Source organism: Orycteropus afer, unplaced genomic scaffold (assembly GCF_000298275.1).
Source record: "Orycteropus afer afer isolate SDZICR_OR568_19922 unplaced genomic scaffold, OryAfe1.0 scaffold00062, whole genome shotgun sequence".
Taxonomy (NCBI): Eukaryota; Metazoa; Chordata; class Mammalia; order Tubulidentata; family Orycteropodidae; genus Orycteropus; species Orycteropus afer.
In genome coordinates, this window is record NW_006921649.1 from 8,727,388 (window position 1) to 8,744,964 (window position 17,577).

Genomic DNA, 17,577 nt, shown 5'->3' on the forward strand with positions numbered 1-17,577 from the left:
CTGCTGTTGCTGCTTCAATCAGGTGACCATAGAGTGGTCACCAGGAAGGGAGATTATGTGATTAATACATGTTTGAACCTATCTACAAGTCTGCTACAGGAGAATAAATGGAATGCAATGAAGGGACAAGATCCAATGTTGTGTTTTTTCCTGGCCTTATTTATTATACTGATAAGATGTAACTAATACATCATGATCTTAAATGTTGCAGGTAAACTAACTGTGAAATCAAACCCAAACCAGTTTCCACTCCATTGCCAGATTTTCTCAGGTCTCAGGCAGAGAGGCATGATGCTTTAGGGTGGGTAACAGAGCAGCTGTAGAAAACCCTCTTTGGGTTTCAGCCACAACCCCTACTGGTTAAAACCATGTTGGACAGCCACACCAACAATTCCTTATACCCTGGGATGAACCGACTTTGGGGCAGACAGTAAGGCCCCATAGCATGTGATGACAAGTCCTTGATTTAGGATCAAGGGGCTAATTAAAAATGACAGTGGCCCCAACACACATTTTTACGCCCTACCCACTTCTGTTGTGCTTATGTATGCTGATCCCTTAGTAAATTTCCCATTTATTTATTTACCTACTTTGTCTGGGGTATCTGCATATAGCCCTTCTCCATCTTCCTACTTTGCACAACACTTTTATTTTCTTTTGGGTTGATGAACCTAGAATGGGAAGCAAGTGCTTAGCATTATGGAGGTGTTGAGAAGTGCAGTAGCAGGTTTTGCTCATGGTAGGATTCTGGACTTGCAAACCAAGGTTATGCCTGGCCATGTGTGACAGGAAACTCAGTTGCTTTAATGTCCAATGAAGTCCTCAGCAAGCAGTGACACTCACTCAGGTAAGGTTGGTATCAGGTCTCCAGCAGCAGATACACCAGTCCCAACTTTCCTGGTTTGCAAGGTCAAGTGGCTCATACCCTGGGGCCTTTGCTAAGAAGCAGAGAAGGCCTGAGGGCAGAAGTTTTCCCCAGTCAGGGAGGCCATTTGGGAAGAGCACGGGCATGGTCCCAACCAGCTCAGATCCACCAGAAGCACTTCTTCTTCACCTTCTTGGTTTTCCGCCTCAAGTCCTGTTTCTCTGGAACTGGGGGTTCTACTGGGGACTTTGGTGGGGGAGAGGCCTCCTCAACAGGTTCTGCTTCCTCCAGACTCTGTAGAACTTCATGGAACCTGCCCTCCTGCTGCCGGAAATCATACTCCACACTGAAAAACACAGAAAGGAAGAATGGAAAGTAAATTCAGTTCAGCACATTTGGATTTGGTGCCCAGTTGGATAGTAAGTGCTGAGGTGACATGAAAGAGCATGGCCTTTGGGTTCCAATCCCAGATTTATAGTTACCTACTGGCTATGTGACCTCAGGAGCCTCCATTTACTCATAGATTGAATTGGCACCTACAATGCCTTCCTCATGGAGATGTTATTAAGATTAAATGAACATTTAACATAGTAATCTGAAAGTTAAAAAAAAAAACAAAAAAACTCACTGCCATGAAGTCGATTCAACTCATAGCAATCCCTCTTTGGGTTTCTGAGGTGGTATCTCTACAGAAGTAGAGTCCCCAACTTTCCTTCCTAGGAGTGGCTTGTGGGTTTGAACTGCCAGCCTTATGGTTAGCAGTCAAGTGCCTTAGGCAAAATAACAGCTCCTATCTCTCTTTTAATTTATTTAATGCTCTTAATTTTTAATATTTTTTTGCATGCTATACACAAAAAAAATATTTCATTATACAAGATTCAGGTAATACAGAAGATATACAACCAAATGCAAGACAGATTCAGAAAAGACTGGAATGAGGTGTATCATTACTGATGTCAGATGGATCTTAACTGAAAACAAAGAATACCAGAAAGATGTCTACTTGTGCTTTATTGACTATGTAAAGCCTTTCAACTGTGGGGATCATGACAAATTATGGATTATATCACAAAGAATGGGAATTCCAGAACAATTAATTGTACTCATGAGGAACCTGTACATAGACCAAGAGGCTGCCATTGGAACAGAACAAGGGGATACTGTATGGTTTAAAATCAGGAGAGGTGTGTGTCAGGGTTGTAACCTTTCACCATACTCATTCAATCTGTCTGCTTAGCAAATAATCCCAGAAGTTGGACTATATGAAGAAGAACAGGGTATCAGGATTGCACAAAGCACTACTAACAACCTGTGATATGCAGATGACACAACCTTGCTTGCTGAAAGTGAAAATGACTTTAAGCACTTACTGAAGAAGATCAAAGACTACAGTCTTCAGTATAGATTACACATCAACGTAAAAAAAATGAAAATCCTCACAACTGGACCAATAAACAACCTCATGATAAAGGGAGAAAAATTGAAATTGTCAGGGATTTCATTTTACTTGGCTCCACAGTCAACACCCATTGAACCAGCAGTCAGGAAATCAGATATCGTATCACAGTGGGCAAATCTGCTGCAAAAGATCTCTTTAAAGTGTCACTTTGAAAAACTTAGGTGTGCCTGACCCAACCTGTAGTATTTTCAGTTGCCTTATATGCATATGAAAGCTGGACAATGAATAAGGAAGACTGAAGAAGAGTTGATGTCTTTGAGTTGTTGTGTTGGGAAAGAATACCATGAACTGCCAGAAGAGAGAACAAATCTATCCTTGAAGAAGTATGTCCAGAATGCTCACTGGAAGCAAGAAAGGCCTGACTTTATCTCACCTACTTTGATTGTGTTGTCAGAAGGGACAATTCCCTGGAGAAGGGTATTATGCCTGGTAAAGCAGAGGGTCAGCAAAGAAGAGGAAGACTCTCAATGAGAGGGATTGAGACGGTGGCTACAATGATGGGCTCAACCATAGCAAGGATTGTGAGGATGGTGCAAGGTGGGCAGTGTTTCGTTCTGTTGTATATAGGGTAGCTCTGAGTCTGAACCGACTCGATGGCACTGAGCAACAACAGCATACAAGCAAACATGGCAGATTCCTTTACCTTGGATATTCCCACTTCACTCTCAAGGAGTGACTACTCTCAAGAGTTTGATGTCCAAGTGGTTCTAGGCTTTTATTCTATGTTTATATACATATATATACACACACAGGAACATTTTGTTTCCCTTGTGTAAACTTCTTTTCCTAAATTTGTATATCCTGCAGAAAGGCAGTGAGAGTTGTGACTAAGTACATAGGCTCTGGATGCTGGTGTTCAAATCCAGGCCACTCCATTCATAAGCTATGTGTGTGTGTGATATTAGGTAAGTTCCTTTACTTTTCAGCACCTCAGTGTCCTCATCTATAAAATGGAGATGGCAATAGCATCTCCCTCAAAGGCTTTCTTTGGAATTAATATATGTAGATTGAGATAATATACCAGCAGTGCTTAGAGCAGTCCCTGGCATGAAGTCAGACCTCTAAATGTGTTTGCCCCTATGCCTGTTATTATCATTGTTAGCATTATTGCTACAAATATATTATGTTTTGTTGTTTGACTTGCTTCTCAACAACATGTCTTGGGGATCTTTATGTAATAAGTCTACCTCACAGTATTCCATAATGCAAATCTATTTAAATACTCCCCTATGGGTGGATATTTTCTAATGTCTATTTTTTTTTTTTTTTTTTTTTTGCTTGTTATGTGTGTGTTTTGGGGTCAGTAATACATGGTCTTGATTGTGTTTACGATGATTCCCAAAAAAGACCTGTGAGGTAAACATGAAGCTGTGGGGCCCAGGGCACTGCAGAGTCTCTGGCTTGTGTGTGTGGGGTCTGTGCCCTCTCTGTGTCCTCCTCCTCAGCCAGGGAGGTCTGGCCAGCAGGCAGCAGGGACGCCCAGCCTGCCTCCTCATTTTGGCTCAGCGTTCCCCGCCTCCCCAGTGAGCTGCTAGGCCAGAAAGAACGAATCCTGTTAGACAAACCTGCAGGCTGTGCTTATGCTTCTTCTGCCCTTAATTGTGCCTCTCCTCCTAGGAGATTTACTTACAGAGGAGTTTTTAGTTCTGGGCAGCTTGTATAAAGGCCCTTAAGCTTGCAGATGCCTCTGTTACCTAGTTTCATAGTGGGGCTCTCCAAAGGCCGAAGGATGAGGTAGCCAGAGTAGGAGTGCTGAGAGTGGAGGAAATGTGGAGTCAGGAAAACAGTGCCTTCTTGTTAGCAAGGTTGTTGCTGTTGTTGTTGTTATGTGCCGCCAAGTCGGACCCAACTCATAGCAACCCCTCCTTGGGTTTCCGAGGCGGTATCACTACGGAAGTAGATTGCCCAACCTTCCTTCTGAGGAGTGGCTGGTGGGTTTGAACCGCCAGCCTTCTGGTTAGCAGTCAAGTGCCTTAGGCAAGCAAGGTGGGAAATATAATGCTTCATACAGAAGATGAAAGACCTCATGTTGGAGTGAGATGTGGCTTGGCTGGTTAAAGCCTGTTTACCCAGCAAAGATTGAAAAAGAGCTGTCAGTGAAGGGACATCTGTCTCCTGCTCCTCTCCTATATCACCTCCTTGAGACCCCAGCTTAGAGTTAGTGCTGAAGGTGATTGACACAACCATGTCATTGAATATCCTGAGATGGAAGAGCCAGGACTGAAGAGTCTAGAGGGCAAGGTGGCCTCTTTGGAAGCCAGGCTGATGGGGTGTCTGTGCTTAGTGGGCGCTGGGCAGGGTTGTCTAATTGTTTGGTTTCTGTATTGTTGATATCCAGATTTTGTTCTCCTTAGCTTACATCCTTTCCCTTTCTGCTCTTCCTGGACCTGTCAAGAGGGACACAAAATTGGCTGGGTAACCTATCTAATGTAGAGAACTCAGGCTGTGATCAAAGCAAAACTCTACCACTTATTAGCTATGAGATCTTGGAGAAGTCACTTTCCATTTTCAAGCCTCAGTGTCCTCATCTGTAAAATGACCACAGTACCTACTCACAGGATCTCAAAAACAACAAAAAAACAAACAAACAAAAACAACCAGTTGCTGTTAAGTCAGTTCCAACTCATGGGGACTCCATGTGTGTCAGAGTAGAACTGTGCTCCATAGGGTTTTCAAAGCTTGATTTTTTTGGAAGTAGATCACCAGGCCTTTCTTCCAAGGTACCTCTGGGTGGACTTGAATTTCCAACCTTTAGGTTAGCAGCATTAACCATTTGTACCACCCATAGGATCTCAGAGAAATCTAAGTGACATATTTACAGTGCAGCACTCAACACAGAGTTCAGCACAAAGTGCTCAGCTTGTCATTCGACAAATGTTTATTGAGCATCTTCCATTGCCAAGCCCTGTGTCTTAGTAATCTAGTGCTGCTATAACAGAAATGCCACAGATGAAGGCTTTAAGACAACAACAATTTTTTTTTTTTTCTCACAGTTTAGAAGGCTAGAAGTCTGAATTCAGAGTCAGCTCTAGAGGAAAACTTTCTCTCTCTCTTGACTCATTAGGAAGGTCCTCATCTCTTCAGCTTCTGCTTCCTGGTTCCTTGGAGATCCCCATGTGTCTTGGCATCTATCTTATCCCATCTCTCCTCTACTTGCTTGTTTAATCTCTTCTATATCTCAAAAGACATTAGTTCAAGATACTTCCTATACAAGTCTTGCCTCATTAACATAACAAAGACAACCCATTCCTGAATGGAATTAGAACTATGGGCATAAAGGGGGTTGTCGTTGTTGTTATGTGCCTTCGAGTTGGACCCGACTCATAGCAACCCCTCCTTGGTTTTCCGAGGCAGTATCACTACGAAAGAAGATTGCCTGATCTTCCTTCCAAGGAGTGGCTGGTGGGTTTGAACTGCCAGCCTTCTGGTTAGCAGTCAAGTACCTTAGGTACTAGCATGTTGTTGTTGTTGTTATGTGCCGTGTTGTTAGGAGTCCAGTGGCTCTGTGTCCTCAGTAAATGCTAGTCAACATCAATTGCAATTAGAGATCTTCTAGCCAAAGCTCAGGAATTTCCAGGTCACTGGGCAGAGGCGTCCATAGAACCACATGCTGAAGATTCTACTTCCAGCATGTAATACCTAGCAATTTCTATTTGTCTCTGAGGAAGGGGTAGCTTTCTGTCTGTACCCAACTGTACCTCACTTTTCCCAGTGGAAGCTTAAGGATGTGGATTCAGAGGCTGGGGAATAGTTGTCTCTATCAACTTTTGTGTTGCACCAAAGAAGAATTTAAAGTAGTGAGTTGCAAGCTCTGATTCTCATGCCCTCTAGCACTGGGAACATGCATGGTTAACAGATAGTGAAAATCCACATTCACAGCTTTCTTATCTCTGAAATAGCCCTTTCCTCCCTACTGAGTCAGAAAAACTGTCTTCATCCTAGAGTGCTAGATGGAGCCAAAGAGAGTGGGTACTGCCTGCTTAGTCTAGGGTTTTTTAATGCATAGGACATTCCATCCATCTATCCATCCACTCACCCATCCTTCCATCCATCATCCATCTGTCCATCCACTTATCCATTCATCCATTCTACTCTGGGCCTGACAACAGTGCTAGGTTCCAAGGACACAACAGTAAGCTAGACAGACTGCTTTTGTGAAACTTACTTTCCAGTGTGCGAACAGATGATTAAACTAACAATTATTAACTAATGATTACTTTCAAAATATGCTTATTTGTCTCACTTACTTTCCAGCTGTTCATCTATATGCCCCTACGAAAATATATGAACACACATGCACTAGCCTCCTTCCACTCCTTATATGTGAAATTTCCCTGACTTCATGGTTCAAACAATCAAACAACAACAAAAACACCCACTTGGGATTGTCAAGACTCACAACCATGTCCCAATACCAATTAGAAAAGTAAGGCTCTGCGTGATTTCAGAAGGTGTACAGAACTGGCAGGCTTGGGAAGAGAAGAGCCAGGAGACAGAATATAAACTGTCTCATTGTCACCATTTGAAGTGCAGGCCAATAGCGAGGAGGGAGCAAGGTTTCTGAGTTGGATGCTATTGGGTGTGCACAGAGGCTGCACCATTTACTAGCTGAGTGACCTTGAGCAAATTGCTTTTCTTTCTGTGATTCAGTTAATTGTGATAGCAATAATAGCTACCTCACTTGGTAGTTGCGCAGATGGAATACAATAACAGGTGAAATCCCACAAGGCCACTGTCCATGCCCACTTCACTGTCCACTAAGTCTTTTGTCTTCATCTCTGAGGGATTGAATGCCTCACCTCTTTACTTATACCTTCAGCTCTTCAGTAATTATACACCTTGCGAGCAATATTACTCCTCACTCCTCCCCTTATGTACATTCAGGGAAAAATAAACTCTTTATGTTTCTATGGAAACACAGCAAGTTTCCATTATAATCATTGGGATTTAGGGAGCTCCTCACCCCCCTCTTGTAACTACCCCCACTGGTCTTGACAATTTAAAGGGGATTGAAAGTGACTTTCTTTTCAAGGCCAGGCAAATAGCAGAGTATAGGAAAGCATATGCGCTCTGGAAAGAAATTGATTAATGTTTTTTTAGGCCAAACCAATTTATTAACATAAAGGAAAATTGTCAGTTTTCTTCTTATTCGTGTGTTTGACAAACTACTCTTTAGTTTGGAGGGGAGGAGAGGGAGTGTATTTTGCTCTGGTGGCAGCTGCTTTATAAATGGGGAGGGGGCAGTGCCCTCTGTCTTCTCTGCTTTTCATCTTGAGGTGGGGAAGAGGAGATGCCTCCAACTTCCTACTTAGCCAGGTTGTTGTGTTCAACAACTTCTAGAGAAAAGGAATAAGTTGCCTAGTTGGAGAGGACACGAGTAAACTTAGCAAAGAGTTGTTTGGAGATCCTAGGGAGGGACTCTGCTTTAGGTTTGGACCCAGAGAAGTCCCTGGGTGGCACAAACAGTTAAATGCCTCAGAAGAAAAGACTAGCATTCTATTTCAAAAAGGTCACAGCCTTGAGAACCCTATGGAGTGGAGTTCTACCCTGATACTCAAGGGATCTCCATGGGTTAGAGCCAACTCAATGGCAACTACCAACAACAGTAACATCAAGATAGGACACCAGTAACCTTTCCAACCTTACCTCTGTCTTCACTCCTATCTCTTTCTCTTTCTACCCCTACTGTCTTCCAACATTCATACTCCATATTCACTCTGTATTCCATCTAGGATCATAAGAAGGAAGACTGGTGCAGAGTGCTTAGTTGGAGAAGAGCCCTGGGAAATGGTGGTCAAGAAATGATTACCATATAGGATTCAGGACCGGAGCCATCCAGATAGTTCCAAGCACTCCAGGTCTGTGGGATTGCATCCCCCCCCCCCCGCCAGGATTCCTGGGATACATGCCACATTGTTCAAGCATGTCCAGCTCACTGCCTAGGGAGCCTCTGAAATCTTACCCTCCAAGGACATGGCTGAACACGGTGCCACATTTCATTTAGAAAGTGAGCTGTGTGTAACCTGGAATGTATGAGAGCTTTCAGATTTCTCTCTTGAGGACACCTCACTAATCTAGCTGACAGATCAGTGCTCCCTAGCCATCATGCTAGGTGCAACATAGAAAGATATTTTTCCATGTAATTGGAAGCAACGAGAGCCCTAAGTCATGACTTGTCTGGAAGAAGAAACAGTGAGAAGCAAATAGCAATAAATAAATAAATAAATAGAGATAAATACACAAATACAGGAGCAAGCCACAGAGCTAGGTCCTGTATACAGGATCTCTGAGGGGCAAATTAAGTTACATGAGCCAAAAAGAAAGAGAAGTTTCTACAGAAAAAACAAAGACAAAAAGAAACCTCTTACTTTTATGTAGCACTTTTAAATTTGTGAAACTCTTTAGATCTGTGATTTCATTTCATCCTTACTGTTGACCAGGAAGATAAGGAAGATTGTAATATCCATTTAACAGACAAGGTAATTGACAAAGGGGAATTAGTCATATCATGAGTTGTGATTGGAATCCAAAACTCTGTTACCCTTGTCTAAAGAAGGATCAAATGTTGTAGTCAAGGGCCTGGCTTTTTCAGGGTCTTATTCTAAGAGGAAATAATAAAAGATTACCTGGATCATGTTAGGTTAGGGAACCTAGTAATTTCAATGAGCAATAACAATAATACTATGGCAATAATAAGAATGACAGTCATTTATGGGGTGAAATATATATTCCAGACACTATGCTCCAAGTTTATTATCTTAGGTATCTCCAAGAGGAGCTCTGGTGGTATGGTGGCTAAGGCATTCAACCACTAACCAAAAATTTGGTGGTTCAAACCCAGCACCTGCTTAGTGGGAAAAAGATGAGGCAGCCTGCTTCCATGAAGATTTACAGCCTTGAAGCAGTTCTACTCTGTCCAGTAGGATTGCTATGATTCAGAATTGACTCAATGGCAGCGTGTTTGGGTTTTTTGGTTCATGTAACTCTTACAGCTCTATGAGATATACATCTACATTTCATAAGTGAGGAAACTGAGGCAAGGGAAGTTTAATATTTTACCAGGAAACAGAAACTGGGTTTGAACACAGAGAGTTCATCCCCAAAGTTTATGCGCAAAGATATATTGCACTGAAAGAACCCAGCCAACCGACAAAACGCTGTCCAGTTGCATTAAACTCATGGCAACTGCATATATGTCAGAGTAGAACTGTGGTCTGCAAGATTTTCAGTAATTAATTTTTGGGGAAATAGATCTCTAGGCCTTTCCGCCTAGGCACCTCTGGATGGATTCAAACCCTCAACCTTTTGGTTAGCAGCCAAGTACATTAACTGTTTGTGTCACCCAGGGATTTCCACTGAAAGAACAGAGTGACTTCATCTGTGGGATACTGATAGTAAAATGTGTGTGGGATGGGGATGGTAGTGGTGATCAAGGCCTGGTGCTCCTGAATGACCCTGCACCCTACTGTGGAACCAGCACCAATGGACTACCTTGCGTGGGGGGTCTGTTATGGTCCAGCTGATCAGCCCCCTCCCCCCGCTGCAGTTGTCTTTCTAGATTGCAGGTCAGTTGTGACAGAGAGGCTGAGTATGTAGAGATGGTGTGTACCCTGTAGGAGGCAGCTTATTCAAGGTACGATCTGAGCTCAGCAGTCTTGGATCTGTTTTTGGCAGCTGGGGTCACTAGTGAGCCTTACTCTTTTATAAAGAGAAATGGCGATGCACCACAGCTATAAACCATACACTGCAAGCAAGTTGACTAGAAATGAATGATCCATGAGGTCTTCTCAAAGGCAAAGCATCTTCCAAATTCCTCTCTTCAGTTCTCATTGGAGCATCTGGGCGCCATGCTCCACAGAACTCAGGTGCACCACAGATTTATTGATCTTCTGCAGCTTTCTTTTTCAAAGAATTAGCTGGAGAATCGATGGATACAGAGAGGGTAGTTGGTTCCTGTTCACTTGGATAAATCACACCACTTTAGAAAGTGTCTTAGGGGAGGAATTACAGTCTCAGAAAGTCAGGAGGTTTCGTTTACTTTTGTTTTTTTCTCCCCAACTTAGAAAGGATATTGTTCCTAAAACTTTCTCCTAATGACCAGTTTGCTCCTTATTTATAGGGTGTAATTTTGAGCTTACCCCACTTGTAGTCACTTGAATTTGGCAAGCCCACCCCTTTCTTCTAGGGCATCTGTCTGCTGATGACTCCCCAGGGGACCACAGATTCTCTTCTTGGCCCATAAATAAGCAGAGCCAAGTTGCAGAAGTCTGTTTTCCACTGATAGTTTACCTTTGAAAGAAATCTGTGTTCTGGGATCTGTGGCTCTGTGGCTCAGTCTGCATGCTAAGTCTTCAAAACAGGTAGGTTGTCTCAGAGAGCTTGAGCCCACATATTCATTATTATGCAAGGTCAAAAGGAATAAAAGGGAGGGGAAGGAAAAATCTCTGCTAGGTAGGACTTAGGTTTGAGCCCTGGCTCTGTTGGATCTTGGGCAAGTCACTTGACCTCTCTGAGTCTCAGCTTCCTTAGCTGTAAAATGGAAATAATAATCATACCCTTGAAACAAGATGATGCAAGTACTATTGAGCAAAATGCCTGGCAGAGTGCCTGGTTTGACAAATGGTAACAATTATTATATTAACTTGATGAAGGAATGAAGATTGGGTCATTCTGTGGTCAACCATGGCTTCTGTGCCAGCCGCCATCTGTATTTTATTCTTGTGAAATACCCAGCTTGCTTGATTTTATATTTATGGCATGTTTCAGCCTCTTTAGCTATTAATGCATTAAAATAGGCTTCCTTTTTATTGTAGATAAATTGCTGATGTTGTAAATCCTACTTCTTTCTCCTTATACTGTAAGGAGGAGAAGAAAGGGATAAAGATACCCTAGAGAAGCAGGAAATAGAGGCAGTTGTCTTGGATATAAACCTGTTGGGGCTCAGAGAAATTTCTGCATGAACCCCAAACTTTCCATTTGTCTCCAAAAGAGACAGCTTAAGCTGTGATTGGTGTTGGTTGTTTGGGGGTTAAATGGTGGTGTCCTAACATTTGTGTTCCAGCATATGAAATGAATGTTGCCCAGTCCATATTGGAATTTGAGAAGAGCTGCAAATGCATCTGTGATTTCTGGAAAGATCTAATCTGTTATGTGCTTTATAATTATTTTTTAGTGTGAACTTTATTGTTGGCCAGAGAGAGAGGACTGTAACTAGAAAACAAGGTACTCACAGTCCACCTGGCTTCATGCTGGGGGAGCATCATAAGCAGACAAAAGGAAAATACTAAATAATTTAAGTGGAAAATTGATTGCTGAACCCATAGGACTGAATGCATATTGCATTTCTAGTGAAATGTCTATTTTTCTGGTTAGGTCATAGCTTTAAGTGGAAGGCAAGGGCAAAGCCCAGTGGCCAAACAGCTTAACCACAGAAGGAAACTGAAGGATGGGCTCTGTGCACCACCCAACCATGTGACCTCAGGTGATTCTTGGAGCTCTCTGGACCTCTTTTTCATCTGGAAGGTGAAGCCCTTGCTTTGCTTTCACAGGGTGCTTGACTGTGAGCCTTTGCCCTGCATTGCAGGGAGCCTCCTTTTCTAAGTTCTGAATATCAAAACTGTGAGGGGGAAGCACCAGGAACAAAGCCTCTGGTTGCCCAGAGCAAAAGGAGGCTCCTGCAGCCAACCTCCTGCATATCCATGACAACTTCTTTCCAGAGAGAATCACAGAAGGAGTCTCAATCATGGAGGAGTCAGTAATGGTGTAAAGCAACTCCTGGTTTGTGGAGTTTGGGAAAAGGGGATGGTGGGAAAGATTCTGTCACCTGGTTTGACACCTGTTACTTGAAGGAAGGTTGGGCAATCTACTTGCATAGTGATACCACCTCAGAAGCCCAAGGAGGGGTTGCTATGAGTAGGCACATGACTCAACGAGGGCACATAACAACAACAGCTTGGCTCACAAGCCTGGGATAACTACATTCCTTCTTGAAGGGGGAGTGGAGGACAGCACTTTGCACCTCACCCTTGTCAAATGTTTTTAACTGATCCTCCAGGACTCACCAAAGGGCAGTTCTTAGTGTTTTGGGCTCTTGACCACAGGGCAGAATTTGGCTTTAATTGGTCCTAACTTTAATTGGAGGAGAAATGTTGGCTGAGGTTGCCATTCAGTCTCTGATCTCAGATAAGGTCCAAGGAGCTGGGAGATAGGAGGAGCTAGAGGCTAAAATGTATCCCCTAAGCTATGCATAATGCAGGTCTGGACCCCGGAGTGGACTGAGAGACACTCATTTTGTATTTGTAGTAGAAATAGGAGATCTCAGAAGATACGCCTACTCCATTAGCAAGTCCCCTTTCTCCTCCATCCTTCTCACCCCTTTTCCTTCATTCTCACCTGCACCCTCTACTTAGGTCTATATGTGATCATCTATATAATCAAGGAAGCTCTGGTGGTGTACTGCCTAAGGCATTTGACTGCTAGCCAGAAGGCTGGAGGTTCAAACCCACCAGCCACTCCTCGGAAGGAAGGTTGGGCAATCTACTTGCATAGTGATACCACCTCAGAAACCCAAGAAGGGATCTCTATGAGTCGGATCTGGCTCGACGGCATTGTTTTGTTTTGTTAATAATTAAAGCCATGCAAAAAAATCTTTCCAACGATGCCTTTAAAGCAAAAGCTAGTCTCTGGAAAATTTTATAACCAAGGATTTTCTATTAATGGGCATGTAGACTGGTTGTTAGAAAAGTTTCTAGTAAATCAGGTGCTGTATCTTCTCATTATAAGCCTCTAATTTTACCTAGCTCACTGTCCTTGAATGTCTCTGGGTGGTGCAATTGATTAATGCACTTGACTGCTAACCAGAGGTTGGAGGTTTGAATCCACCTGGAGGTGCCTCAGAAGAAAGATCTGGCAATCTACTTTTGAAATATCAACCCAGCAACCACTATTAACAGATTAACAGATACCCAGGGGGTTCTGATGCAGATGACTCATGGTCAAACTTGGAAAGTGCTGTTTAGGACCTGCATCTTCAAATGCAAGCCCTTAGGCTGCCCTCTGCTCAGGAGAACTTGGCAACATCACATTCTACTGAAACCCAATCCCCATCAGTGGCCTGGGAAGGCAGCATGCCATGGCATCTGGCTGCAGGCAGACAGAACTGTCTTCCAATCTTGCCATGGCCACTTATTTATTCCAGAATTTTGTACAAGTGCCTGACCCTCCCTGAGGCTCAGATGCCTTATAGGTAAAATGGGGTTACATTTATTGTCTCATTTAGCTGTGAGGATGAAATTGGAAAACAAAAAGTATTTATAATAACCAATAAATAGTAAGCACTCTCTCATTTCTTCCCACTGTTTCATGTCAACACAGCCTTACCCTCAGCTAGCTGTTATAGTTGTAAAAATCATCAAATAAAGTTAAAAAAGAAAGAAAGAAGAATTGACTTCAATTAGATGTGAGTAGTTTATGAATTATAAAGGCTTAATCAAGATGTAAGGGAGTATTGGCGTCACGGTGGTTAATGTGCTCAGCTGCTAACCAAGAGATTGGCAGTTCAAACCCACCAGTTGCTCCATGGTAGAAAGATGTGGCAATTTGCTTCTGTAAAGATTTACATCTTGGAAACCCTATGGGGCAGTTCTACTCCATCCTATAGGTTTGCTATTAGTTGGAATCAACAACAGTGGGTTGGATTTGGTAAGAATTAAGGTGTATTAGTTTCCCATTGATACTATACCTAATTGCCACAAACTTAGGTGGCTTAAAATAACACCAGTCTTGGAAGAAAGGCCTGGTGATCTACTTCCTAAATATCAGCCATTGAAAACTAGAAGGAGCAAATACTCCCTAATTCATTCTATGAAGGAAACATAACCCTGATACCAAAACCAGACAAACACACCATAAGAAAAAAAAACTACAGGCCAATATCTCTTATGAACATAGATGCAAAAATTCTCAACAAAATCTAACAAATAGAAACCAACAGCATGTTGAAAGAGTCATACACCATGAGAAAGATTTATTCCAGGAATGCAGAGATAGTTTAATATTATAAAATTAATCAATGCCATACACTGCATCAATAGAATAAAGGAAAAGAACTACATGAACATCTCTATGAATGCATAAAAAGCATTTGGTAAAACAATCATCCTTTCTTGATGAAAATCATAAAAAAGACTGAAATAGAAGGGAAATTCCTTAACATGATTCAAGAGATGTATGAAAAGCCAATAAACAACATTATACTTACTATACACTTAATATAGAAAGACCAAGAGCTTTCCCCTTGAAACCAGGAACAAGACAAAGGTTCCTGCTCTTATCAGTTATATTTATATTGTATTAGAAGTCATAGAGCAGTAAGACGAGAAAAACAAATAAAAAGTGTCCAGATTGAAAAATAAGAAGCAAAATTATCTCTATTTGCAGACGATATGATCCTATATATAGAAAAATCCCAAAAAGTCTGCAAGAAAAATTCTACAGGAATTTAACTAAGGCAAAGTATACAAAATCAACAAATAAAAATCAGTTGAGTTTCTATAAATGAGCAATGAGAAATCTGAGATGGAAATTATGGAAATAATTCTATTTATAATAGCATCTAAGGGAGTAAAATATGTAAGAATAGATCTAACCAGGGATGTGGTGAAGGACTCATACAATGAAAAGTATAAAACACTGCAGAAAGAGGTTGAAAAGACTTAAATAAATGTAAAGATGTTTCAAGTTCATGGATTGAAAGAGGATAATGTTAAGATGTTAGTGCTATTCAAAGCAATCTATAGATTTAATGTAATACCAATAAAAATTCCAACAGCCTTCTTTATAGAAATGGAGAAACTAATTCTCAACTTTATATGGAAAGGCAGAGGCCCTGAATACCTAAAGAAATACTGAAAGAGAAGAACAAAGTAGGAGGATGACACACTTCCTAAATTTAAAACATATTATACAGCTATCGTAATCAAAACAGCCTGGTACTTGTATAACAATAGACACATAAGCCAATGGAATAGAATTGTTGTTGTTGTTGTTGTTAGGTGCCGTCAAGTCATTTCCAACTCATAGCGACCCCATGCACAGCAGAATGACACACTGCCCAATCCCGCGCCAGCTCCATGATCCCTGCTATACTTGAGCCCATCATCGCAGCCACTGTGTCAATCCATCTTGCTGAAGACTTCTCCCTCCTTCGTCGACCCTCCACCCTACCAAGCACGACATCCTTCCTAGGGAATGGTCCCTTCTGACAACATGACTAAAATAGGTGAGATGAAGTCTGGCCATTCTTGCTTCTAAGGAGCATTTCGGGTGCACTTCCTCCAGGACAGATTTATTAGTTCTTTTAGCATTCTTCGCCAGCACCACAACTCAAAAGCATCAACTCTTCTTCGGTCTTCCTTATTCGTTGTCCAGCTCTCACATGCATATGAAGTGATTGGAAATATCATGGCTTGTGTCAGGCACACCTTAGTCCTCAAGGAGACATCCTTGCTCCTCAGCACTTGAAACAGTTCCTTCGTGATTGACCTTCCCAATGCTACACGTCATCTAATGTCCTGACTGCTGCTTCCATTGGCATCGATTGTAGAACCAAGCAACGTGAATTCTTTGACAACCTCAATCTTCTCTCCATTTATTGTGATGCTGCTCATTGTTCCAGTTGTGAGCATTTTTGTTTTCTTTATATTGAGACATAATCCATACTGCAGACTGTATTCTTCAACCTTCATCAGTAAGTGCCTCAAGTCATCCTCACTTTCAGCAAGCAAAGTTGTATTGTCTGTGTATCTCAGGTTGTTAATGATTCTTCCTCCAATCCTGATGCCATGCTTTTCTTCATATAGTCCAGCTTCTTGGATTATTTGCTTAGCATATAGATTGAATAAGTATGGAGGAAAGGATACAACCCTGAAGCACTCTTTTCCTGACTTTAAACCATGTAGTGTCCCCTTGTTCCGTTCGAATGACAGTCTCCTGGTCAAGGTACAGGTTCCTCATGAGTACAATCAAGTGTTCAGGAATTCCCATTCTTCTCAATGTTATCCATAATTTGTCACGATCCACACGATCAAATGCCTTTGCATAGTCAATAAAACACAAGTAAATATGTTTCTGGTATTCTTTGCCTTGAGCCAAGATCCATCTGACAGCAGCTATGATATCCCTTGTTCCACATCCTCTTCTGAATCCAGCTTGCACCTCTGGAAGTTCTCTGTCAATATACTGCTGGAAATGTTTTTGAATTATCTTCAGTAAGATCTTACTTGCGTGTGAAATTAATGATATTATTCTATAATTTCCACATTCTGTGGGATCACCTTTCTTTGGAATGAGAACAAATATGGATCTCTTCCAGGCAGTTGGCCAGGTAGCTATCTTCCAAATCTCTTGGCATAACTGAGTGAGTGCCTCCAATGGGGCATCCATTTGTTGAAATATCTCAATGGGTATTCCGTCAATTCCTGGAGCCTTGTTCTTTGCCAATTCCTTCATTGCACATTTTACTTTCTCCTTCAGTACCATTGGTTCTAGATCATATGCCACTTCCTGAAATGGATGAAGATCAACCTGTTCTTTTTGGTACAGTGACTCTGTGTATTCCTGCCAATGTCTCTTGATGTTTCCTGCATCATTCAATATTTTGCCCATAGAATCTCTCAATATTGCAACTCGAGGCTTAAATTTTTACTTCAATTCTTTCAGCTTGAGAAATGCCAAGCGTGTTCTTCCCTTTTGCTTTTCCAACTCCAGGTCTTTGCACATTTCATTATAGTAATTGGTTTAGTCTGCTTGAGCTGCTCTTTGAAATCTTCTGTTCAGCTCTTTCATCTTGTCATTTCTTCCATTTGCTTTAGCTACTCTCTGCTCATGGGCAAGTTTCAGAGTCTCTTCTGTTATCCACGTTGGTCTTCTCTTCTTTTCTAGTCTTTTTAGTGATCCCTTGCTTTTTTGATGGATAATGTTCTTGATATCCGCCCACAATTCTTCTGGTTTTCAGTTGTTGTTCAATGCATCAAATCTATTCTTTAGATGATCTCTAAATTCAGGAGGGATATGTTCAAGATCTTATTTTGGCTCTCTTGGACTTGTTTTAATTGTCTTTAACTTCATGTTGAATTTGCATATGAGCAGTTGATGGTCTATTCCACAATCAGCTCCTGGCTTGGTTTTGGCTGAAGATATTGAGCTTTTCCACCACCTCTTGCCACAGATGTAGTCAATCTGATTCCTGTGTGTT

At 41.8% G+C, this 17,577-nt stretch overlaps 2 protein-coding genes across 2 annotated transcripts in view; one reads left to right on the forward strand and one right to left on the reverse strand.

Annotated features, from left to right (window-relative positions):
• DOCK2 (dedicator of cytokinesis 2) overlaps nucleotides 1-17,577 on the forward strand; it is a 669,066-nt gene that overhangs the window by 341,481 nt on the left and 310,008 nt on the right. The gene's annotated exons all lie outside the window — the stretch shown is intronic.
• Nucleotides 1,025-17,577, reverse strand: part of INSYN2B (inhibitory synaptic factor family member 2B) — a 30,672-nt gene continuing 14,119 nt past the window's right edge. The window contains exon 3 of the mRNA XM_007939748.1: nucleotides 1,025-1,211. Within this exon, the coding sequence (XP_007937939.1) occupies nucleotides 1,025-1,211 (187 nt within the window). The remainder of the gene's footprint in view (nucleotides 1,212-17,577) is intronic.